The 25,244-nt window shown below is 44.7% G+C and overlaps 1 protein-coding gene across 2 annotated transcripts in view; it reads right to left on the minus strand.

The window, feature by feature from the left end:
- ABTB2 (ankyrin repeat and BTB domain containing 2) overlaps nt 1-25,244 on the minus strand; it is a 136,599-nt gene that overhangs the window by 4,022 nt on the left and 107,333 nt on the right. For both annotated transcript variants that reach the window (XR_003398651.1, XM_026850838.1), the window contains exons 4-16: nt 22,299-22,451; nt 16,740-16,905; nt 12,913-13,002; nt 12,340-12,441; nt 10,298-10,391; nt 8,970-9,105; nt 6,958-7,184; nt 6,045-6,223; nt 4,967-5,072; nt 4,755-4,857; nt 4,008-4,098; nt 2,206-2,274; nt 1,291-1,404 (exon numbers count right to left, since the gene is read on the minus strand). Coding sequence is in view for 1 of the 2 variants with exons in the window: in XM_026850838.1 (XP_026706639.1) it covers nt 1,291-1,404; nt 2,206-2,274; nt 4,008-4,098; nt 4,755-4,857; nt 4,967-5,072; nt 6,045-6,223; nt 6,958-7,184; nt 8,970-9,105; nt 10,298-10,391; nt 12,340-12,441; nt 12,913-13,002; nt 16,740-16,905; nt 22,299-22,451 (1,630 nt within the window). In the remaining variant the exon portion in view is untranslated. The remainder of the gene's footprint in view (nt 1-1,290; nt 1,405-2,205; nt 2,275-4,007; nt 4,099-4,754; nt 4,858-4,966; nt 5,073-6,044; nt 6,224-6,957; nt 7,185-8,969; nt 9,106-10,297; nt 10,392-12,339; nt 12,442-12,912; nt 13,003-16,739; nt 16,906-22,298; nt 22,452-25,244) is intronic.

The following is a 25,244-nucleotide window of genomic DNA, read 5'->3' on the forward strand; positions in this document are numbered from 1 at the left end:
TGACCCAGCGCTGAGGGATCTGGTGGAGTTGGGAACGGTCAGGGTGAGGGTCATGGTTGGACTGGAGGAGCTTCAGGATCTTTTCCAACCCTGATGATTCTGTGAGTGGGGAGGCATTCAAGCTTTTTTTTTTTTTTTTCCTTCTCCTGCTGTCCTGCTGTTGGCAGCGCCACTGGCCTGCCCTCCACTGCTAGAGCAGCAGAGCAGCTGGCTGATGAGGGGGCCAGGGTACCTGTTCAGCTGTGCAGGCAGGGAGCTGGTGTGCTGCAACATAAAACGCTGCGCTGCCAGATGGTGTGCACAGCTCGTGGCAAGAATACTACTGTTCACAGGATGTGAGCCTAACTCCTAGAAAAAGGAGCTGAACATAGGAAAGGAGGGACATTACACTTCTAAAACAGGTTAGGTGGATTTCTGGCTGTGGTCTGGGTCCCTTTGCTTTAGAACCAGCAGGGGAAGCTCAGTAATAGAACAATGAAACTCAGCTTGAATATTAAGAAGCAGTGTGTGCGCACACACCCCCCCCCTCTGTTTCTGGAAACTTTGTGCAAATAGTAATTTAAAGAAAAGTACTAAAGGCCTTTAGGGAATGCTCCCTTCCCTCTCTCTGTTGATGCATACTGTTAAATCTTGGGTCCCAGAAGAAACTAGTCTGATTTCCATGCAAAAAACCCAACCCCATGTGAGAGTCAGGAATGGCAAAGGATTAGTGCGACACCACACAACGTAAACATCACTGTCAGACCTTTGTGGAGTCTTTCTGCTTGTCCTTAAGTGCTCTGACCCTGGAGACTTTAAGAATGGCAGAGTTTTCTCCATGGTTCAATCAACAGTGTGGATTATTTGCAATACAGGTGACTATCTGTGTCACAACAGAGTTTAGGCTAGTTCTGGAGCTGTAAAGAACATCACCTGGCAGCAGGAGCACTAGGAAAGGGTTCACCTTCTTAGCAGCTGTACTATGATTGATTGCCCCTGCTGCTCTGAGGATTTGAATCTCTTTGGCTTTGCTGGATGATGTTGCTCCATCAGCCTGCTAAGACCCTTTCCCCTGCTCTGCAGGGATCTCGCATCAATTCCAGACACAATTGCTTTGGACAAGAAAACACAGCGGGGCTGTGCAGGACTTTGCAGGCTGGAACTTGAACAGATCTCGCTTGTAGTGGGGGTAGAGTTACCAGCAGAGCAGGTGCCCGCTCTGTGCCTGTTGTGTTTAGTTACCAGAATGTGACTGCAGAAAATAAAAGTCCTGGTTCACTGGCATTCTTAAATAGGTGGTTTGGCACATACCTTTGCGTATTTATAGATGTTAACAGAGTTCTCCATGCTGATGGTCTGGGCACAGAGGATTTCACAGTGTCTCTGGAGGCCGTCCAGTTGAAACAGGCTGGCAGCGGACAACAGCTATCAGGACAAGAGAGAAGCTATTTGAGATCATGAGCCTTGGAAGGCTTTTAGGGAAGGGAAACAGACAGAACTGGTGATTTCCTCTCTGAAAATTCCCAACTCCCTGTTTTAAGGGCTGAGTCCTCATGAAAGAGCAGAAAGGCCACTCCATGCCTAGCTAAAATGACAGATTGCCCCTCTTAGCGAAGGCTTGCTGCTCCTGCAGGAAGTGCATTTGTGCTACCTTCTGTTAGCATGACATGCGAGCTCTATAGACTGCTCAAACCCCCCTTTCCTCTCTTAAAATAAAATGTGTGTAGTCTTTAGCTGCAACCTTTAATTTCACCAGACTACTTGTGACTGAGCAGCATCATTGTAAAAGGGCCTGTTTGTAACAGGGAAATGCTCTTAGCCCAGTCGTTGCAGCACCATCAGCTGCTCTGCAGAAGTTCAGCTTGAAATCGGTTGTTTCTCTGCACTCCCTCGGCGTTTGGCCTGCTGTGGGCACCGGGGCAGCTCCCTCCTCCCAGGACAGAGGGGATGTGGTGCAAAGCAGCCTTCCACCCTGCTCAGGGTACCAAAACCACCTTCGCGATTTCCCTCCCTGCTGCTGCACACCCCCACCATCTTACAGACATAATAAAACATAATTAGTAGTTCTTATTTACAAGCAACTGTGTATTTTGAAACATTAAGCTCATTTCAAAGTGTTAAGTGTGCTCCTGGATTGGACGCTTGCTGTTAGCTCCTGGACTTTGCCTTTCAAGCTCCATTTATGCCCTAGTGCACTTGGCAAGACTTAGAAGAAAATGCTCTCACCTCTAAGATATCAGTGGTGGGAATTTCCATAGATTCTGTTCCTCCGTAGTATAAATACTGCATCAGCATCTGAAATGGGAAGAAGGCCAGGTGTGAAGCTGTGAGCCCTGCACTCACAGGAGGCTACGCAGGGCTACGCTCTCCTGAGCAGCCGGGAATGGCCTGGTCTGCTGGCTCTCGCTTCCACTCTTGGCTTTTCTTTCTAGTGTTGCAAATCTGCTGCTTTCTAATACTCTTTTCTTCCTCGGGCTCTGAAAAGGGCCCTGATGAGGATTTTAGGCCGAGGGTGACGGCGTGTCTCTGAGCAACACGAATGTCCTTGTACAAGGGTTCCCTGGATTGGGTTTTGTAAAGCCGCACAGGCGGGTCTCAGGCAGAGCAGCCAGCGAGCTGGAGCACTGAACCGGCCGCGCCATGAGCCACCAGCATCTGTGTCTCAGGGACCCCCCAGCCACTTGCCCGCCCCGCTGTGCTTCTAATCAGCTTCCAGCCCCCCATCCGGGCCAGAGGAAAAGGCCTAATTGTTTGCAGAGAGAGCAAGAGGCAGCTTCTGCTCTTTGATCTACATGTGCGCACCCCCAGCTCTGTCTTTTCTGCGGGGGGACTGGATCTGCTGGGGGAAAGGGAAGTTGTGCCAGTGTCCTGGGCACTGCGTGAGCAGGTGTGGGCACTGCACGCTCCGCTTACCATTTCTAACAGTAGTGATATCAAAACTAAGCTTCTACTTTTAAAATTGCCTTATTTGTATAATGGAATTAGAGGGGAGCAAAACTGCTTTCCAGCAGAACCCTGAGCAGATCTCTGGTGGCTCAGCATTCTCCATGCACCAGGACTGCTGTAGAATGCCATCGTCCCCTTAACTCATCTGATTTTATTTACCATCAAATTGTTTAATTCTGTGAAGTATTTCACTAGTTTAATTCAGCTTTAGAAACCTTTGGATGCAAAAATGTTATTAAAGAGCTTGTTTCAATATACATTTTTTGTCATGGCCTGAGCTGCAAAATTTGAGTGTCACCTATCCAACACAAAACCCATGTAGCCCCTTTCAGGTAGAATAAGATGTTCGTAGGGTCAACTTCCTTCCGTCTACGTGAGATGACAGTTCTGCTGACCAACAGCTTTCTGGTCTGTTTGCTTATAGAAAAAGGAAAAGCCTCAACCCTGTGGAGAAACAGTTACAGAACCTGTTCAGCACTTCAGCTTTCTCTGTTCTGTCCCTTCCAAATCTGAAATGCAGATCTGGAAAGCTGGAATAACTGAACTATCACATTTCACTGACTTCTTTGTTTCCTTGGGTGTGTGTTAAATAACCCACCTTCCATCATGACTAAACCTCCCTTAGGTTTATTAAATAGGGAAATGTCATAAAAGCAAAGTGCAGTTCTCAATTTTGAGCTGTTCCTGAAAGGGACGCCATTGATTTCTGATCATTTGATTCGAATCACTATGCAGCCTGGCAGTCTACCTGCTGTAAATAAGTTTATTTTTGCTTAGCACAGTATGAAAGTGCTGTCTTAAAAAGTATGAAACTACTTTCAGTAGAAGATGAGATTCTCCTGCATTGTGGAGTCATCGGCTGCCTAGTAAGAAAATGAGAATATAGGCTGGAGGTTTCTGTTCTAAGGTTGGTCCTAGCTGAAAAGTTTTGAGAAAGATCTAAATACTCCTGAAATACTGGTATGTTGAAGTGAATATCTCTACTTGTAAATTACCTGTGATAGTAAGCCTTTGCTTAGTCTCAGCTTCCAATTATGTGAGAAGATAAAAAGAATAAAGAAAAGGTAGAGTAAGTTACATACCTTGAAAATATTGTATTTCATATCGCTGATTTCAACAGTCTTGCTGCCATGGCTGTCATGTTCTGTTTTATTGGTCATCAGCGTCTTAAACCTGAGAATAGTTTTAACAGATTTCTCTATTAGTGCTTCACATACTCACTGACGAACAGCCTAAGCAAGGGGAGAGTACAGATCCTTTCTTGTTTCTGTTTGAACAAGGAAGTTGAAAATGGAAACATTTCTTTCAATTTAAAGAGAATTAGTTTAGAACTTCAGGGACAATTTAACCTGTAAATTAGTGGGGTCTGATCCAGTCTTACCCTGTAATAGTTGCAAAACACTGTTACTATGCCAGTAACAGAGAAAGAAACTACTGACTGCAAGTGTACCAGGTCAGGGGTGAGATTTCCAAGAAATCTGGAGCAAGCGTAGCTCCAGCTAGCAAACTCTGCCAGGGGGAGTGGAAAGGCAGTGCAGGGCTGGGTATGCACCCTCCAACTGCTGCACGGGGTTTTAGGGATAATTACTGGTTAGTTTATGTCAATAGAGCTCTGGGACTCTAACACATACTAGGAGTGGCTAGAAAAACTCATCTTTACTCTCCTACTATTCTTAACAGTAGCAGAGATGATGTGGCTTGGTCCTGCAGACCTGAATTTTGGGGTGTAGTCTGTATCCTCAGCAGTGAGGGAGTGAGAGCTGGTCACACAAACAAGACACTAAAGGGGCAAATCCTCCCCAAACACTCAGCTGGGGGAAGCAACTCACCTGTTAGATGCAGTAACCAGCAGGACTTTGTGTGCATAAAATAGCTTTCCTTCTACTAAGAAAGTTACATCAGACATTTCTTTATTGTTTAGGAAGTGAGGATCTGTTAGGGTAAGAAGAAAAAAAAAGGTTTTTTTTTTGAAACTGGATGCTTTAAAAAAGATTTAAAAACCAAAATCACAAGAACTTCACTCTTTGGGTGAGCATCTTACCTAGCCGAGCTGGCAGTGTCTTCCGGATTTCAGGAATGCTGGGTATCGGGCTGGTGCCGTAGCAGTGGGTGAAGATGGACGCAAGCTGCTGATTGATGGAATCATTCTGTGAGGAAGATGGAACAGGTATCACCCATTGATCAGCACTTTGCATTGAGCAGGTTTCAAACTGCAACAGCTCACTTGAGGCTTATAGCGACTCTGCCTGACAAACATAACCCCCAAACAGAGGGACAGGAGCATGATCTGAACGTGGTTCTCTCAGCAACAGTTTACGAGTCAAACTGTGTCAAGAGAAAGAGTCTGGCAGCAGCAGCTCATCCTTCCCCCTCTGTCAGAGCCAAACCCGCAGGTGTGTGCTCAGCAGGGCTGGATTCATATTGGCTCATTGTCAGATGCCAAGTTCCAGCTCCCAGTTTTATCTCTTGCTTTTAATACAATGCATGTTGTAGTGATCAATTACGGAGGTCTCAAGAGCTGTACACATGTGTATATATACACACACACAGACTCCCCAGTTTGTGCATTTCAAACGTCTCCCATCTACGGTCAGAAGGCAGCATCCCCTGCCCAACAGGAAGGGTCACAAGAGAACAGGGTAGGGACTGGGTGAACTTATCTGCAAAGTGGGGCAATCTCAACTATATACCACAGATCAAATCTGTTGTGGACATGCCTTGAAAAGCAAGGGAAAACCAGACACAGGCAACTTTTAAATAAAAGACAGAAGTAGAAGGAAAATGTTGCTGAATAAAATCATTGTTCAGAAAACTCCAGAAGATATTGCTGAGAACCTTAATTGCCCAGTTCTGTATTGATAACTCTTCCTCTTACATTCCCGTGGTTTCAAAAGCCAGTTCCTGAACTGGACTTTAACAGAACAGCCTTCATTTCTACTGAAATTACTGTGAGAACTGCTTTTGTGGGCTGTATATGAGTTCAGATAAGTGCTATCAGGGCCCTTTTCATACCATAACTCATGAGGCACTTGTAGGCATTCATGTGTTCTTGAGCACTACCTTGTACAGTAGCAAAAACACACACTCGACACTGATATTGTTACACAACTAATAATTACCTTGCTGGTTTTGAGGATATCAAACATGAGCTGCAACCCTTCGTTAACCAGTTCTTCATTATAGTCCTCTTCTTTAATGGTGACAAATTCCCGCAGGAGGGTCTGTACGACTGAGTAACGGGACTGGTAGAAGGTTGTCCGCAGGGACTCGATCCACACGTGGAGCTTCCATGGGACCCCTGCAGCCACAGCACAAAGGACAGTGGAAGATGATGATGTGCTGAAGTGCCTGGGAGTGGATTGTCCTGCTGCTGTTACCAGCACTGCAGGAGATCCTTACATACATCCGAACAGCAGAAACATTTTTGTCTTGGTATTAAAGATGACCCAGTGATGTCATTGATGAAGGGACAAGAGCAAAGGATTGGTACCAGGGGCATAAGTTGGAACTTTCTGCTGATGGGTCAGGACCAGAGGCTCCCTACTCTGTATTTAGCTTCATGATTAGTCAGAACTACAAAATAAATTAGAACTGATCTTGTAAGAAGAATACCTAGCCCTACACAAACATGGAGTGAGGTCTTTTCCCCCTGGTTACCTCTAACAGTTTAGACAGAGCAGCTTCAAAGCTGTTCTTTTCATCTTAAATTGTTTAATCTCTGGTGTTGTCTCTGAGACCAGCCTCTAAACACTGAATTTTAGGTGTCAGAGTATCTGACAAGGAGACGCCCCTTGCTTTTGATACTTGGAAACAGAGGATCCAGCCAAAAGTGAGGGACATCCCAGATCAGTAGGAACTGAAAAAGCCTGTAAGGAATCTAAACCACTTTTTTATTTAAATTAGACAGCTGGTTCCCATAAGCTCGGGATAGCTTTGCAGTTGGGGTTACAGGTTGTTCTCCAAGTGAAAGGGGCAGAGGAAATAAGCTTTTTACACCTTAAATGTGCACAATATTTAAAATAAACCCCTTACCAAGTGCCCTGAGCTCCATGGTGATGTCTACATAGCCGTGCTCAGCGCTGTAGTACATGGCCTCCTGCAGAGCCTTCATTCTTGTTTTACAGAGCCTGACTTGCCCCTCACTGGAGCTGCCCTGGCTGGAGGTGTCACTCTCCACTCCCTCTGCTAAAATCTCCTCCAGGGAGAGGACATCTCCCTTCAGTTGCTGGGGCTGGGTCAGGAGCTTGCGCAGAACGTTCCTGAGGAAGAAGTGGAGATATCCCTTATGAATAAATAAAACGCCAACAATTCAGACAGGACTGTGGTGATTTGGGTTTAGGGGTCTGGCTTAGTGAATAATGATTTCCTTTCCAAAACCAGATGTCTGGCAGATACAGGGCAGCATTTAAACCACTTGTCCTCCCTTGTCCCACATGTGAGAAGTTGATGCCCTGGTAGCAAAGGCAAAAGAATGGAATGTGCTCCTGTACCTTCATGGCACCGGGGCGTGTTTGAGTGTGAGGGCAAAGTGGTTTGACTGCAGTCTGTACGTCAGCATTCTGCTGCCCCTGAGTGCAGTAACATCTTAAGCTCTGCAGTAAGTTTTACCAGAGAGCCTGTTAGAACCCCTGAGGTTTTCCCAAGCAACCACCTTTGAGCACGGTTAGGTTGTTTCAGTCAGACCCGCTTCCTGTATCTGATAATTCTGCATCACTAAATCCAGGGAGAGATTCTTTTTGGTTTGGAATTTCACACAGCAGTTGCAAGAAAGAGGCTTTCTTGTTTGTGTCCAGCCGCTGTAGAAAGCTGCGTGGCTGGTGTCCCTGCAGACAGCTGGGGCCAGCTGCAGCAGACATTCCCCAGCCCAGCAAATCCCCCCAGTACTCGGCTGTGACGCTGAGTTGCCACTAGCTGGTGCTCTCTTTGCACCCACACCGATCAGTCTGACTAAAACTAGTGAATTTTGTGCTTTTGGATCACCCTGCCCTGTCCGACTGGCGAACAAGCCTTGAATTTCACAGTTTGCACAAGACTGTGGGAGGGGAAAAGAATTGGGAACAGAACAGTGTTTGTGGAGTCTTAGGCTGTAAATAACTGCATTAGGCCGTTCCAGCTTGGCAGAGTTTGGGCCTGGGCTATTTTCCCTGGTGTATCCAGATGTGCGACATACCTGGAGGAACAGTTTTGGCACCACTGTAAGGCACAGCTGTGTTCAAGCAGGGTAGCTACTATTTAACCTGCTACTTTCTGTAAGACCCTGCAGGTATCTCTCAGCCCACCTACATGGGTGGTTTCAGGGCTGTTTTAATTGGCTTGTTACGCTCACTTTTTTTTTCTGGGAACAGAAGGATTTCTGGATGAGTTTGTAAGTAATGTCTTATTTCTAAAGGACTACCCTGAAAACAGGGTTTGAAAGCCCAGGCTGGCTTTTCAGCATTTTAATAACTTATCTCTTGGTAGCCATCCAAAAACCAGAGATACAGTCAGCTAAATCCTACCGCAGATTATTTTTTCCACCTTAACATGACTAGATTCTGTCTCAGAACATGAACCATACTCTCATAACCTACCCACAGGGGGAACTTAGTTTGCTCATGTATGGCCTAGAACCAGCTCTTACTCTCTCTTAGTGCTGCAGAACTAGACCAGTGAGAGAATAAGAAAAAGCAAAGATCTTTCTGTTGTTTTGTGCTTTTGACTAAAACAGAATCCCCTTCTGTTATCAAAGTTATAGTTGCTGATTAGTGAAAGTCTTGCATCATTTTTTCTCAGAGATGTAACAGAGAGCAACTACCAGTTTAAAGACTCTAATTCCCCAAAACGCTCAAAAGGCACTGCCTACATCCCACTCAGAGTATCTGAGAAACTGTGAGGCACTAAAAATGGTTGTTGCCAGAGTCTTAAGGCCATCTTCTGAACTGCAGCCCCAGGGACGTGGGTCTAAGACATGTAATATAAAGAAAGCCACATGAGAATACGCACAGCAATAGCCTTGGGGGGAAAAAAAAAAAAAAAAAGAAAACTGATCATGAACGGAGCTTTACCTGTGCCCATGTGCAGCTGAGTGACTGAAGCAATTCATATCTTCATGCAGCGATGATGACATCCCATTGACTTCCAGCATACTCAGGAGCGGGTCAGCGCCCCGGCTTAGCAATAAGCTGACCAGCTCATAGTTCCCTAGGGAAAAAATGACAGAAACATCATGAGGATTCCACATCTGTTCCCTCTTTGAAAGCAGGTAACAGAGGACTGGAAACAGACACTGCACCAGCAGCTTCAGTGCTACCAGCGAAGGCTTTCAGAGCACCCTGCAAGCGTGTGTTAGGCTTAAGAACAGCTCCGGGAGAGAAACTTAAAGCACTTAAATCACCTCATAACGCACAGCTAGCTAGAGGCAGAGTGAAGGGAGACAAACGGGCCTGATGGTCCTCTCAGTGCACAGCAGCGAGCTGCATGCAGCCAGCACAGCTGGGGGTTAACGGGGGAGGCCAGGAGGGAGCCGTGCTGCGCCTGCTGCTGCTGAAAACTATCCTGCAGACCTGTGTATGGGTGCAGTCTGCGTCCAGCCAGGCCCCTCTACCATTTTCGTTAGCTAGAGTAGTGAGTAAGAGACCCAGCACAACGAGGTGCTGTCATTAGGAGGGGAGGAGGCCATTGTTTTAATCCCTTCACTACAGCCTGATACAGAGCAAGCCAGAGACTCATCTTTGTAAACACTCAAAAATGAAGGAAAGAAATCAAGGGAAAAAGAAGTAAAAACAGGTGAAAAGTGCTGAAAAACAACAGGTACTTTTAGGCTAGCACAGACTTGTTCACAGAATGCTAAACTCTTCTCCTGACAGGTAGAAGAAATGCAGAATTTTACTTGTATTTAATAAATGAATGAAACAAATTTCTTTATATAGCAGTTATTTTTCCCCAGGCTGAATTTAAGCTTGTTAATTTTTGCATCTGGAAGTTATTTAGATCCAAGACGTGCCTAGACTAGACAGTAGCTGGTTTATGTTTCTTGACAGTGCCCTGTGCAAAGTTGTTTCACTCAGCTTTACTACTGGCAGGAGGTGAGTGTTGGGACTAGTCGCAAAAGCAGACACTCATTTAGTGCCCATCAAACTCTTGCCACATGCCAACAGCTGTTAGTGGCTGCCAACCCAAACGGGGTTCCTACTACTGTTTTAGAAATGTTAAGAATGCTGACTTCTTAGTAGCCAGCTCCCTGTGCTACCCGTTTGCTCCCTGGCCTGTACCCACACTTAGATGGCAGTGCAAAGCGACTCCCGCACTGTACAGATGCTGGATCCACACGCAAGTTGTTTGTGGTGGTTCTGCGGTAGCAGGAGACAGTGTGTCCGGGCTGCCCCGAGCTTACCTGCTGCTGAAGCCAGCTGGAGAGGGGTCTCGGCGTAGTTGTCTTCGCTGTTCACGGCAGAGCCCTCAACGTGGGCACCGGCATCCAAGAGCAGCTGTGACAGACACAGGAAAGGCGAGGAGTTGAGAAAAGAGCAGCACAGAAAGAGCAAACAAGGGGCTCAGTGTTAGAAAGGAAAACCAGCGTGCACACAGAGGGACCATCTCAAAGGCTAAAGCAAAATACCTATTACAAGGCAAATTTCTCTTGTTTCCTCTCTCAGCCTAGAACTAAGATCTTCCCCTGAATGTCAATTTAGAGTTTCTTTTGCTTTACTGTGCTTTCAGTATTGAGTTTATGCTGGAAAGGTGCTCAGCTGGCAGCTTGGAGAACATCACCTTTTTTTTTTTATTTTAAACCTCCTTTATGAACATGGTTTTGCAATTGTAATCTCCTAACTCCAAAGAGCTCTGCAATCAGAGCTTCTCTTCAGCGCAGGAAGTCTCTCTCATTTAGTTTCACGCTGTGTGCAGGAAACGGGGCACCTCCAGGGAATTAGCCCTGGGGGCCAAACATCCCTCTTGGGCTCTTGGGAGGAGCCCTGGCAGCGATTTGCCACCCACAGAACCTGCTTTCATTGAAGGCACCGAGCTCCTCGAAAGGGAAATTACCCCCCTGCCAGACGAAGGGGTGAAGGTTCCAAGATGAAGGGGGTGGCAGCATCGGGGCACCCAGAGCTCCGCTGGCGGGTGCAGGAGGGGGTGCTGCCCCTCTCCCCTTCCCGGCTCGGCTGCTGCTGAGGTTCCACCACTGGGTGTAGGAATCCAGCTGGCTGTATCCTATAATGGTGTCACAATTTCACAGTTTCAGCCATCCCCAATTAGCGATGACCTTGGCCTTGGCGCACACAGCACACACATTCACATTTTTACAATAAAACACTGCAGAGCACAACTGCTGGTTCATTTCTGTCCTGAGATTCCATGCAAGTATCACACAGTAGACCTTAACTGGAAAGGTGATTTTATACACTGATTTCAGTAAAAGCTGACATCTACCCTTTTAATAATAGTTACCAAATGAAAGAAAAAAAAAAGTAATCTTTATAAGTTTTAACTAAAATAAAAGAAACAAACACTGAGTAATGCAGTCCAAGAGGAGCTTTGATATACTTGGCTACATCTCCTGGGAGAATCACGCTCTTATCTCGCATGTAAATTAAGGCTGTCCAACCTCTGTAATACCAAAGGCTGCCCCGGCAATTTGCCAGGTGGGATCTAATCTTTGTAATTATTTACAAATGCACACAAACAAAAAATGAGTGTGTGCAGCCTCCATTTGCTTAAATCCCTTTTTTTTCCCTCCCTTTGAGCAGAAGGTAAATTAAATTCACCAGCAATTGACTATCTGCTGTGATCAGTTTTGAATTCCTCTTGAAGTTAGGGTAGGATTTCCAGGACTCCACCCCATTCCGCTGCCCCCAGGCCTTAGTTCCCCAGAAAAGGGAGTGGGGAGGATGCTAGAGGCTCAACTACCCCATCAGCCGAAGCCTTGTTCGTGCAATTCTCAAGGATTGTGAAGGAAGTTACAGATCATTTGCTGCCATTAGAGCAGAAATCAGCATACACTGAATTTCTGAAAATTTATAAAGCAATTAACATCTAATGTCAGAAAGCATCCTGATCAAGCGCTCTACCTGTAACCACTCCACATGAAGCGCTAGTTTATCTAATAGCAAAGAAAGGATTGTGCAGTGTTGTTCTGGAAGTGGTAAGCCATGGACCAGTACTGAAACCAAAGAAAAATAAGGAAACAGACTGTGTTTCATCATCGAGGCCTTGCTATGCATTGTGTCATCAATTCACAGTTTCCCAAGAAAAGCATCAGTTGCATTCTTATTTTCAATGGTGCAATTTTCCACTGGTTTTTAGAAGGCTTCCACCAAAGTGCACAGGGAGCCCGTGACGGAGCCATGCCCAGGGAGCCCAGCTGTGAGGGCGCTGCAGGTCAGGCCCTCCACGTCTCCGATAAATATTCCCGACCAGGGGGTTCCCTCTGCTTACCTGAACGACAGAGATGTGCCCGTGTAACACAGCAAAGGTGAGAGCAGTCCAGTGCCGGCTGTCGGGATGGACTGACGGGTATCGCGGAGAGGTACTGGGAACCTGGGGGAAGGAACCAGGTAGTCACTGGCCACTGCATTATCTGTCTGCCATAATCTTTAGACTCACATGTAACGGGCTTTTCTCTTGACAAAGAGACAACCCCAGGGAATGGGAACTTACGCCATTTAGAGAACACTGCCAGCACGAGGCACTCCGTCCAGTCCCCTGGGCCTTTTTAATGGGCTTACTGGTTTCTCCTAGTGGCAGCTCCCTCAGGAGGGAGGCCCCCTTTACACCCCCTGCCCCCCGCCTATTAGACTTGCCAATGCCAATCATAATTGGAGCCACTGAGTGCTCCGAGAGGTTTTGAAGGTTTTCTTCCCCCCTCCCAAATCCCTGAAGCAATGATTTCTGAAAGAAGTGGCTTGCTCAGAAGCTCCAGAAATGAAGCCTTCAGTTGCTAGGAGAGATTTCATAACCACTCCTGTTTACAGATGAATAATTATGGAGAGAGGGTCCTCTATTACTCACTGGTATATCTAAATTCGCTCCAGCATCTATGAGCATTTGGACCATGGCTTCATCTCCAGCAGCACAGGCATACATTAGTGGGGTCATACCCTTCAGGAAAATAGAAAACAAAGTTACCTTTCTACACCTACCAACAGCAAAACTGTCAGACACAGAGATTTTGAATCTTAACATAAAGAACAGAGCGTGTGCGGGCGTGCATGTGTGTGGGCACAACGCACTAGTGTTGGAAATCGATGTGGACAAAGCATCAGGGGACAAGATTGCAAGAATATAAAAGGGATCACTGAAAATCCCAGCCGTGTATTGTCCACAGTTCTCGAGCTTTCTCAAGGCTGCCAGAAAAGAAATACCATTTCTTGGATCATTTGTAGCCAGATGAACCGAAAGCAGAAAACAACACAAAAATACACAAGATTAATTTATTTGGCAACTTATCCCCATTGCTAAAATCCTATTTGCCACAATATTTCAGCATTTCAATCACATAAATTTCTCTCTCTCTACTCAACCAGCAAACCATGACAGCTCAGAGATGAATTATGAGAGAAATGAGCCTTACTTATGGAGTTCATGCCAGAAGTAGCCAAGGACAGAAAGGAAATGGCCTAGTAAAATCCATCCCTGCTCACATCCTACAGCTTCTCCCCCCTCCTTAATTATTGTGAGCATTTGATTTTTTTCACAGGCAGCATCTCTGCTGCTCATTGTGTAATAATACAGCTTTATCTTTAGAGAGGGACGTGGATCGTATAATAGAATTACAACTCACACTGAGGAGTTCTGATCTTGTATCTGCAAAGGTGTCTTTTCAAAACAGCCACAATTCCAATCTTCCTGCATTTGAGGCAGTTACACACATTTTCAGAGATGTTTCAGGGTGGGGAGGGTGACTCTCTTTGGCTTTTGGGGGGCTTGGTAGGATCCACTCATTATGGACGAGTAAGAATTTAATACTCGGGTCTGCATGCACAAGCCCATATTTATTGCCACAGTCAGGGTTCTAAAACTACCAGGTTTGTATAGACTTGCCGTCCCTTTTTGGTTTTTTGTTTTTGATTTGTAATACCAGTTTTGCATTCCCTGCTTGTTCCTCAGTATGCAAAGGGAAGAAGAGATCTTTTCCTACACACCTCAAATCCTGTAAAACCAGAGTGCTGCTTGGCCTCCACTAAAAGTGAATACAGGGTCCTGCTACAAACTCAAGTTTCTGCAGATATGTTCTGAATTCTCTTCTTCTCTCCATACACATATATGTAAAAGTGGGTCTGAACACATGCCTCAACATTGGACACTGTCACATTCTGGAAATGGTCAAAATCTGAACCTGGATCTAAGGCCTGTACATTAAATAAATCCAACAGTTCTGTCTACTGTAGGATTTGCAAGAAAACTTTTGCTGTACTTGTCTGGTGAGAGGTGGTCACGTGTGTTTGTGATGCCTCAGAGGTGCCTGCCTACTGTGCAGTGTGCTAAGATGACACATCATAACCAAAATAAATCAGGATATAGGAACTGAGCTTACCAGGTGCCAGTGTTAAACGTTCTTCACAGAATCCCAGAATCATCTGGGTTGGAAAAGCCCTTGAAGCTCCTCCAGTCCAACCATGACCCTCACTCTGACGGTTCCCAACTCCACCAGATCCCTCAGCGCTGGGTCAACCCGACTCTTCAACCCCTCCAGGGATGGGGACTCCCCCCCTGCCCTGGGCAGCCCATTCCAACGCCCAACAGCCCCTTCTGCAAAGAAATCCTTCCTCAGAGCCAGCCTGACCCTGCCCTGGGCAGCTTGAGGCCATTCCCTCTTGTCCTGGTGCTTCTTCCTTGGTTCAAGAGACTCATCCCCCCTCTCTGCACCCTCCTGTCAGGGAGCTGTAGAGGGTCATGAGGTCTCCCCTCAGCCTCCTCTTCTCCAGACTAAACCCCCCAGTTCACTCAGCCGCTCCAGACCCTGCCCCAGCTCCATTGCCCTTCTCTGGACACGCTCGAGTCATTCAATGGCCTTTTTGGGGTGAGGGGCCCAAAACTGAACCCACTCATCGAGGGGCGGCCTCACCAGTGCCGAGCACAGGGGTAAGATCCCTTCCGGGTCCCTGCTGGCCACGCCATTGCTGATACAAGCCAGGATACCACTGGCCACCTTGCCCACCTGGGCACACTGCTGGCTCCTGTTCAGCCAGTTCTTGTCCTACAACAGGACAGAGACCTGCTTTCTGTTGCCATGCCTAAGTCAGTTTTTCCCAGTTTTGGCATCTGGCTTTGGCTCATTCCTTTACATAAGGGCAAAACAAGCTAGCTGCAAAGTTCAGAGGGGGTTTCACATTCCAGTGATGGCAGAGTTCACTGCTGGCCTTTGGATTTAACTCTATCTGCAATTGATAGTGCAACGGAGGACACTTGTGTAGCTACGGAGATAAGTTGCTCCAGAATCAAGGAACTGGAGAATTTGAGAGCCACAATGTCTCCAGAGGGAGCCTGTCTTGCCCTCCTTGGTCAGTGCCAAAACACTGCTTTGAGCCGTGGGAGCTGCGTTCTGTAGAGCCACCAGCTCGCTATGGTCCCCCTGTTCACAGTAGGACTGGCTAGCAGATGACATCAATAGCATGACAATAAATAATCTGCTTTGAGAGAACAAAACGCCTCCAGGCTACATAAATAACTGCAAAAACTTATGAAAAAAAAATAAATACAGGAAGTAAGAGGCAAACCTTCATAACATAAATCTGCCACTTTTGTCACTTTAATAAAGTCGGTATCAAGGGCACCTATGATGTGATACCCCACCTCTGTGACCACAAAGCTTCGTGTATTGGATATGTAAACAAGGCAATTACATACCTAGGTAGAAGCTTGTGCAGGAGTAGTTTTTAGCTGATATTTGTCTATACATTCACACTTCCCTTAAAACTGCAGGATGGTGGAAATCACCATGAAGCTGTGCCAGTTTCAGAATTCGGTTTGAAATGCTACTGCAGTGAAATGCTGTCTACGAGAAAGCCTCTCTACTTGAACATAAATCCTTCCCACGGCTAAATATCCTATTGTTTCTGAGACATGACAGCTCATTCTCACTGCTGTGACAGCTACGAGTGTTTATTTGGGGGAGTTTGTAAGCTAATTCCAGGCATTGAATGATGCTCCAGAGAACAGACTCCACTGTTACTTGATGGGACTGACAGCACAAGCAGAAGCAGCTCAAGGCTCCCCAGACTCCCAAATCCCCATGGTTCAACGTAGCTGAGCACTGAGCAGGGCAAAATGAAAAACCAGACCCATCAGCTTGACAGACTTTCACCAAAGCTAATACTGAGTGATACCCACGCTGCGGGGGTTCTCGGTGCTGTTTCTATATGCCCGACTGTACTGAGAACAAGTAACTCGCTGTGCGCCTGAAAGCCATCAGACAGTAACACCTTTTGGTCACTCATCACTGACCCAGACTGGATTTGGGCTGTTGAACCAGAAGAGAGTGTCAGTGGCAAAAACCACTTTGTCTTGACGTTGTCTTAGCATTAAGGCAACATCAGACTTTCCATTTGCAGCCAGCATATTAACCTGTCTTCCATCAGTGTCTGAGAGAGGCCATCCAAAGAGCAGACCTACACTCCAGCTGATAAAGAAACAATTCACTCCAGGCTTTGACTGGCTTTTTTGAGGGTTATGTTTTTGTTTGTTTTTAAGGGACACATTTTCAGGCTAAAACACAAGCTAGAATTAGAAAAGCCTTGCAGAGGCAGCTACCATCTCATGTAATGATTTGCCACATAGAAAGGAACACACAATTTGTTCATGCAAAGAATTTGTGTGTGTGTGGCTGTATGGCATACCTGATCATCCATGGTGTTAACCCCGTCAGGCCCCAGCGCATCGATTGCTTGGTTGATCAGATCTGTCCTCCCACAGTTTAGCATTCGGAAACCCAGATCCTGCTGGAATCTTTCAGTAGCAGCCTTAGCGTCCAGTCTCCGGAAGGAACTAAAGCAGCATTCAGGTCTGTGAAAGGCAAAATGATTTCTGGTTTGGTTTTTTCTTTTTCCCCTTTTTTTAAGCCCTGTCTCTTACAGAAATAAGGCTTATGAGTTTTCATGGGTTTACCTATCATATTATTGCCTTCATATTATACCTATCATTGCCTTCCCTACTGCATAATAATTTCTGAAAAATCTGGCTAACATCACTCATACTGGAGATGAAAGTTTTAGTTCTTAGAGAAACACAGTGAGTTCATGTTAAAACTGAAAAAAAAAAAAAAAAAAAAGTGTCCAAGAGGAACCTCGTTACTGCCCTTCTTTGAGGGAAAGGTAGGAAGAAGACCTTATTCCTTGGCAAGAGTTGTATTGTCCACCCAGCCCCTCACTCCAGGGGTGGCTCTGGACCAGGCACTGCTTCTGCTACATCTTACCCAGCAGAAAGGAAGCGATGCTGGAATATTCCCACACTGGAACGGGGTTACAGTGGCACCGAGGCTATTCTGGTGGGACCAGTGTCACAGGCTGAAAACCTGCAGCAACCTGGTTTCCTTAGTTCTGCTTCTCACTAAAAATCCCCACCAAAACCGAGCTGCTTTAAATAATTAGCTGTATATATTTTGGGTATCGTATTTGTATTTTCCTGCTTGTTACAGGATATTCCATCAAACATATACAAAAACATATTGCAAGGAGGAGAAACAGGTAGAGAGGAAAGTGTATCTAATAAAATACCATTTAATTTTAGGATGGAACAATTATGCTGTCTGTCCACCAGACTAGTTATTACTTTGAAACAAGAGCCATTTCTGACAGAAAATAATGATCCTTATTATTTTTTTGGAAAAGAAAATAAAAATTAAAAAAGCATATTAAATTAAAATTAAATTTAGGCAGTAGAACATTCTTTTTTCCAACACCTGGATGAAAGGAAGTGTGTTAACAATTCTATGAAGCTCTATTAAATCCTTATCCTTTAGATGACTATCAAATGACCTTTATCTCATTTGGAAGGAGCTCAGGGATTACTGTAAATTCTCTGGTTATCTGCTCAGAGACTTCTAAATTCCAAACCTGCAAGGGTATCTCCTTCAGTGAAGAAACACTGCCAAATTGGAGGTGTTGTCTATCTCAGCTGGGCACTGATATGGCCAGGCCTTTGATGTTATTTCAGGGTGAAAGCCTCCTCTACTAGTTGACTGGTTTTCAGCACAGGCTCTTGTGCAGCTCTCAGTGAGCGAGATACCAGCCTGCCAGCTTCCTTTGAAAAATGAGAGTCTTTCAACAGGGCTAACCTCTTCTGGAAACTTTGTATGGCCCGCCAGATAAGTAAAACACTCATCACTTCACGTAAAAGATTCAAGATGAATCTTATTCACGTTTTAGTTCAGCTGGTCATTTTTTAATGCTTCTGAACTCGCACTGATGGTGGATGACAAATGGTGAGCAGATGCTACGAACAATACGCTGAGTTAACAAAGATCCCTGCACAGCCTGGTGACCAGTCACATTGTACAGGGGAAACCAGGATCTCACCACAGCTGCTTTCAGAAAGGAACTGCACCAGGCTACAATGTGGGGAACGGTCAGCAGCGACCCAAAGTGACAGTTGTTCTTTGGAGATACATCTGCAAATAAAACCTGTCTTTGAGGCAGCTGAGTACATGAGACAAGATCTCTGCAGCACTCAGATACACACTAGATTAGACACACAGTACAGAGCACAAGAGGACAGTAAGGTAAAAAAGGCTTAATGCTAGATATATATAAATCCTAGAGCTAGGCTAGCCAATTAATAATCTTGTTCTACTAAGGTAACTGATACAGCATCTCGATGCTACAGTATTATGTAGGATAGGATGCAATTACTTGGTATACTAAGAAGGAGGAGGAGAAGAATCCTATGCAAAAAAGTGAAATAAAATTACAACACTTGAAATCCAGTGAAGCCTCAGAAAACAAAAGGTTTTGAAGGGATGGTACCTGTCTTTGCACATTGTTTCTATTCTGCTATCAGACATGGTTCCACCCAGTGCTATTTACAGGCACTGTTGGAGCAAGGGAGGGGGTGACGGGATGGGACACACACAACTCACTGACAGCCCTGCAGAGAGAACAGCAAAACAAAACACTTGCCAGGAGCTGTCAGAGACCCAGCAGAAAGGTGGACTGGAGTTCTTGGTGTAGAGCTGCCAGGAGGCCAGGTCGGGCACAAGAATTTGCAGTTACGATTTGTGAGCTTTACTGCTGGGGGACCTGCAGGCTCAGCCCACGCAGCAGTTCCCATACACTTGCTGTTCTGTAGCGGTGGCTTGCCAGTGTGCTCTGATAGACGTAAATTTACTTTTTCTTTTAGAGTGTGATAAAAGTTAGAGCATCCTACAAGAGCTGGAGAGGGGAGAGCGCACATATGCACAACTGCTGTGCAGCAGCTGCAGTCACAGCCGGTTTTCCATGTGCGAGTTGTTATCCTGTGGAGAAGAGGCAAACTTTTGCACGCTTCCTGGGGTAAAGCCTGTGCTTCTGCAGTTGCCCAGGCAGGCAGCAGCTCCCATGTACACCCAGCTGGGCCCAGGGGATAAAGTGAAGAACTGACAGGGGACCAAGAGACATTGGAGGGGCAGAGCTCAGGGAAAGGGGTAGGGCTGAGGTCCTAGTTTGGGAAGAGATAGCTTGAGGAAGGAGCCTGAGCCTGGTGTGCTCTTTGGGTTTCATAAGCAGTAACTACTACTACAACTACTAGTAGTAAGTGATTTAAATTTGGCTTGCAATGTGGAAAAAAAAATAAAAAAGCAGTGTGTGATAATAATATTAAAATCCCAACATTTATATTTAAGTAGATGGAAAAGAAGCACAGTTCTTTGCAATCTAGCATTTCCATATTTATATTATCATTTAACCAGTAACAGGTGAGTACTGAAGATGTTTATAAATTGTCTGGCAAACAAACTCAGAGCATCATATTAGAAGGCTTCATCCACTAAGGCACTAACAGTTGTGGAAGACTATACTGCCCAAGCAGTCTATGTCAGAGAATAGGTATTAGAGGTCTGAATTTCAGGTTATACTAATTATACTTCGTTCTTCTGCGCAACCTCTCTTTCAGGGATTTCAACATACCCTACCTGATGCATCACCGCTGCAAGGAACTATCATTAGATGACTTTCAGCCTATGCATCATGAGGAAGAGAAAGTTGCAATTTGCCTATAGTCACACAGCAAGTCAGGGATAAATTTGGCTTCAGCTCCAAGATTTCCTTTTCCCCTAAATGTGCTGTAATGACCAGATACAAATGACTGCTTTAAAGGATCATATAATAGGCCCTGAAAACGAGGCATTGCTCTCTCATGGTTTTTTTTCTGCTAGTTTAAATCTTTCATGCAGCAAAAAGACAATGCTCTTCCTCTCATACCACAGACCTCAGAACATCATTAGACCTCTGAAAATAAAACTCACGCAAGACAGTTCAGAACAAAGACCTGGTCAAGCTTAACTTTGATTTTTGTCCTCTATCACAAAGGTGATGCGTGTTACTTTAAAACAGGTTGATTCACCTGCAGGGAATGCACACTACATATGTCCCTATGGAGGGCAGTCTGGGGAGGTAAAAGGTGTGAAAGGATCTCAGTTTTCTTACAGAATTGTCATTCTTTCTCTAATAACAACAAACTGGATAGAAACCTTTAACATACTCCTGTACTGCTAATCCTTAACAACCCAGCAATTGAATTATCTTATGCCTGAATATCCCACATACTGTGGCTGAGGCCCTTTATACCTGCTTCTCACTTATTTATTGCTTACATTATTTTGGACCTCCTGGGTTTCTATTGAGACCTTCATTCCATAGCTGTATCATTATGGCTTCAGTTTGAAGTTACTGAGATGAACCCCATTTTCACAAAGGCTGTCTCAAAGTGTTTCCCTTTAGTTCATATCAGCAGGAAAATCAAACACCTAAATCCCTGCCCTCTTTTATTTACTTTTTTTTTTAAGGTATAGGATCTATAAAGTAAGAAACTACCTGTGCTTTGTATATTAATGTGCACAAATAAGCAGTGCAGAGAGAGAGGGGGATGCCTTTGAAGCAGAAGGTTTGGATTCAGTCTTGAAACCAAAAGTCTTATAAAGGAGAGACTGAAAGAAAAACCATGAGACTGACTGAAGTACTTGTGATTATTTTAGTCTTCTGCGGTACCGTTCATTGAAGAATTTAAAAGGTTTTGGCAAGCATTAGGCACATATGTAAAATTAGTTTAGCCTGTATTAAGTTGCCTACACTAGTGCCTGCCATCCACACATAAGCCAGAGTAGTGTGTGCTTTGACACAGAGCACACGTACACTGGCAGAGAAAAGGGAGAAGAAAAGCGTTCCAGGACAACTCCAAGTCCAAGTTCAGCTGCTCCCTTTCATTCCGAAGCCAAGGAGTTTAAATACCTGCTGAGGATCACCTGTTTATCTTAGTTTTCAAAAAGACTGGCAGCACTCTCAGACAGTCAGGTACCACGTCTCAGGAGAAAGGCAGGACCCGAGAGCAAGTCTAGGAGTCAGCTGTACTGACAAAACATTCAGTCATCTAATTGCACCCACATACTCATTAACTAATTTAGCTTCACATTAGGTTTTGTGGGTAGTAAGTGCTACCCTTCAATTCACAGATGGGGAGACAGAGATGTAGCAAAAAGCAAGAGCCTTTTTGGCTGCCAGAAGGAAAAAGTAAAAAGCAACACAGACAGATCCAGGACTCCTGATTAAAAGCTTCTTGTTGCTTTTATTGTTCATGAAAAATAATTCAAAGAGTAAGGGCATATTTTTATCTTTTCAGGTGATCATTTCATCACTTAAGAGCATGATAGAAGTATTATTTATTGTTATTAACATCTTCCACCCACTCATTTAACCTAAAGGTATACGGGGGACAAAATTCACTCAAGAAACGACCTTGCAGTAAAGTTCAAGATGTAACCCCGATATCAAAACCAGCGCTAATGAGAGCAACTTAAAGGACTACAAACCTGAATAAAATACCTATGATGTGCTAATGAATCAAGCTAATTATAAACCTCTGTTCAATATATATGTGAGGGGAGGATTCTAAAAGGTACTGATACTTTTCATCAAGGTATCTCAAAAAGCAAAGAATAATCTTGTAATTAAGGCTACAGCATAAAAACCAAATACTTGTGTTTCAATCCTTCTCTGTCTCAGTCTGCCTACATAACTTTTGGCAAGACAAAATCTTTCTACCCCAGCTGCAGTGTTTGGCCAAAGTTTCTTTATCTTTTGGAATACTAGAATGTTAAATGTGTATCACCTGTCCAGGATTTTGAGATCTGGCTCCGGTGAAATATAGTGAGAAGAATACTGTAAGAAGTTACAATTACTTTAGCTGCTTATAAAGCTTATTCCACATACTTTAGCTGCCGGGGCTCACAGTCCAGTCCAGGTAGGAGCAGTCTGGCTGTCTGCCTGATATCATCACTGTCCACAGTTAAACTGCGCCGGTGCTCAGCGTAGGTGATAGCCACTCTCATCCACTCCATCAGCGGTGGCAGAAGCATGAAGGGCCTGTGCGAACAAGGAAAAAAAAAAAAAAATCCATCAAAGTTAACGTGGGTCTGCTATCTTGTGCTGTGATGCAAAAGCAACACTTAATTGCTTCCTGGGCATGCTTGTGGGAGGCTGGCACAGATAAAATCCACCCGCAGACTCTGTCCCTGTGCTCAGCAGGACTGGCAGGTCACAGCAGGTGGAAAGAACTGGAACTGCTCAGCCTTAGCTATCTGAACCGCTTTTTACCCCAAGGGGGGTCATGCCAGGACATGCTGGTTTCCTGCAATACATTTCACCCTGTAGGATTGAACATAAGGGACCTACTTCTACTATTAGCTATAGGTCAGGCTGCCCCAGCTCAAGGGGCCAATGCTCTGTGTTCTGGGTCAGAAGGGCTCTCATCTCAGACATGCAGTTTATATAATTATTCTCTCTGTCATTCTAAATAATCCATACATCCAGGTTGCTCTACCTCTTAATTAACAAAGATTCTGATTGTTTGAAACTTCAACTAAACCAGGCTAATTCAGTACTACCTCCACTGATCTTTATGTTACATTATCACTACCTGATGGCTTTTCACATCCTACACTTCTTACATGCCAAGCTCAGGCGGAGGCTCAGAAGAATAATTTTTGCACAACTGACCCTCTAGACCACAGCAGAACTGTTGCAGCTATGTTTTAATGGGAACTGCTTTGTGAGAGAAGAATGAGTAAATCAAAAAGAAAACAACTAACATGAAGACATCTCTATACAAGAATAGATTTACAACATTACTTACATTGTAAGCAATTTGTGGAAAAGCAATCTACCTGTTCCTAATTTGTACAGCATCCAACACAGGTTTTACTAGTACGAAAGGTTGCAAGGCAGTAAAGGAATATAAATAAGGTAATAACAATAGCAACAATGGCCATTTTGGACTAGCTTATGGAGAGGCCCCCTCTCACTCCTGCTATAAGAATGAGCACAGTACTGAAATTACACAGTAATATATAGGTACCATAATACTCATACACAACATATCTCATCCATCCATCCTCTCAGACTGATCTATTATTTGCTTATTTTTTCCCCAAGGATACCTGCCACCCTAGTGGAAGGCTCAGAAGTGCCAGCTGTAATTGAAAACTCCTTTTCCATTTCCAGTAACAAATTTATTAACTCTGGGAAAAGAGCCCTTTTGACTTAAGCATTCAAAAGAAAATAGTTGAGGGGAGAAGGTACCAATTCCTTTATAAAGTTTAGAGAAAAAAAAGATACATACCAGAAAACAGAAAATGCTTTTGGCATTAATGAAAGCAGCTGAACCCATGAAAGGCATTTTCAAAGCTGTGCATGTATATGTGTGCACATATGCGAGCACAGTAAGAGTAAGCAGCACCAATCCCGTTAGAAACCATTTATCAATAATGGGATTTACAAGCAGAACTCCCTTTGTGTGACTTTGAACATCCTTCAGGGTGAAATAGCTCCACTTGGTAAAATATGTGCCATCTGTTTCCATTTTGCAGTTGCAAGGTACACTAAAATACTGTCATTACCTCTTTACAAATCAGGGCACTATTTTTTCCCTCTGCTTCTTCTCTTTTTCCAAGTAGTGAAACAGCATCTACAAAATCAGAGGTTCTTTAAGCATCTGATCAATCCTGGATTGCCAATGCAAGGGTGTTTCTAACAGGACGTATACTTACTGCTTTCACCACTTCTACATCAAACAATCAAAATATCAGGACTGCTACGTTCATCACTTTCAAAATTACCTAGTAGCTCATCAGTTGAAAGACTTTGTGGAAGTCCAGCGTGAATCCCCCAACCCATCCAGGCTTTCTGACTTGTCCCAGACACGTGGGATGGGATGACTCCCTCCAGCACAGCCGGTTCAGAGTTGACTCACTCCCCCAAGGGAAGAGCAGCAATCTGCAACAGGCATTTGGGAGATGCCTTTCAGCACTTAGAGAGAACTTCAACCCTTATCTGGCCTACAACAGAGTCATTTACACCTTTTAAATTTAGGCACTTAAGGGAGGAGCCTAAATTAATTATCTAGACTTTCTAATTACTCAGGAGAGCCTCTCGTGTAGGATTCAAAGCTCCCAAGACCTGGTGAGGTCAGAGAGGTAGGCTAGGCAGGCTAAAAGCACCAGAATTTAATACTCAAAGGTAGATGAACACCTCAGGAGCAATGGAAAAACTCATCTTACAAGTGATTATATCTACCACCTTTTGTGGTAGATAAGCTATTCAGGCTACATCACAGCTTCCCTGACACGTTCATGGTGGGAACACTGCTGGACAGAGAACGATGCTGATCCAGCACGGTCCTTCCTGATCATCTCATTAAGTAACGAGCCAAGCCTCAGTAACTATTACACACAGCACTCGGCGGCAAGAGACTGTGGTCAGCCAACAGAAAATACCATTGAGTCTGCACCAGAAATAACACCTATCATGGAGAAATTTCCATTCTGTAAAAAAATTCACATGTGCCAGGGTTATAAATGGCTTCCATGCACAAGCAGACCTTGAATGTGGAAAACCTGGTTTGGGAGGAATGAGAAGGAGAAAGGGTTTTTTTTTGTTTGTTTATTTTTTAAATCTCAATAGATTTTTTCCAAAGGCTTTAAAACTCACAGCTCAACAGACTGCCTGGTTACCCTGTGCCCAAAGGAGAGCAGACTTTGAACTGAAAAAGAACTGTCAGGTGGGATGTTTTCCTCCTACCGATAGCCTAATTTGTCCCAACCCCAGCACTCACATTGCTGTGCAAGGTGGGTAAATTATTATTCTATCAGGAGGGACTAT

This window comes from Athene cunicularia (genome assembly GCF_003259725.1).
Source record: "Athene cunicularia isolate RWA chromosome 5 unlocalized genomic scaffold, athCun1 chr5_part3, whole genome shotgun sequence".
NCBI lineage: Eukaryota > Metazoa > Chordata > Aves > Strigiformes > Strigidae > Athene > Athene cunicularia.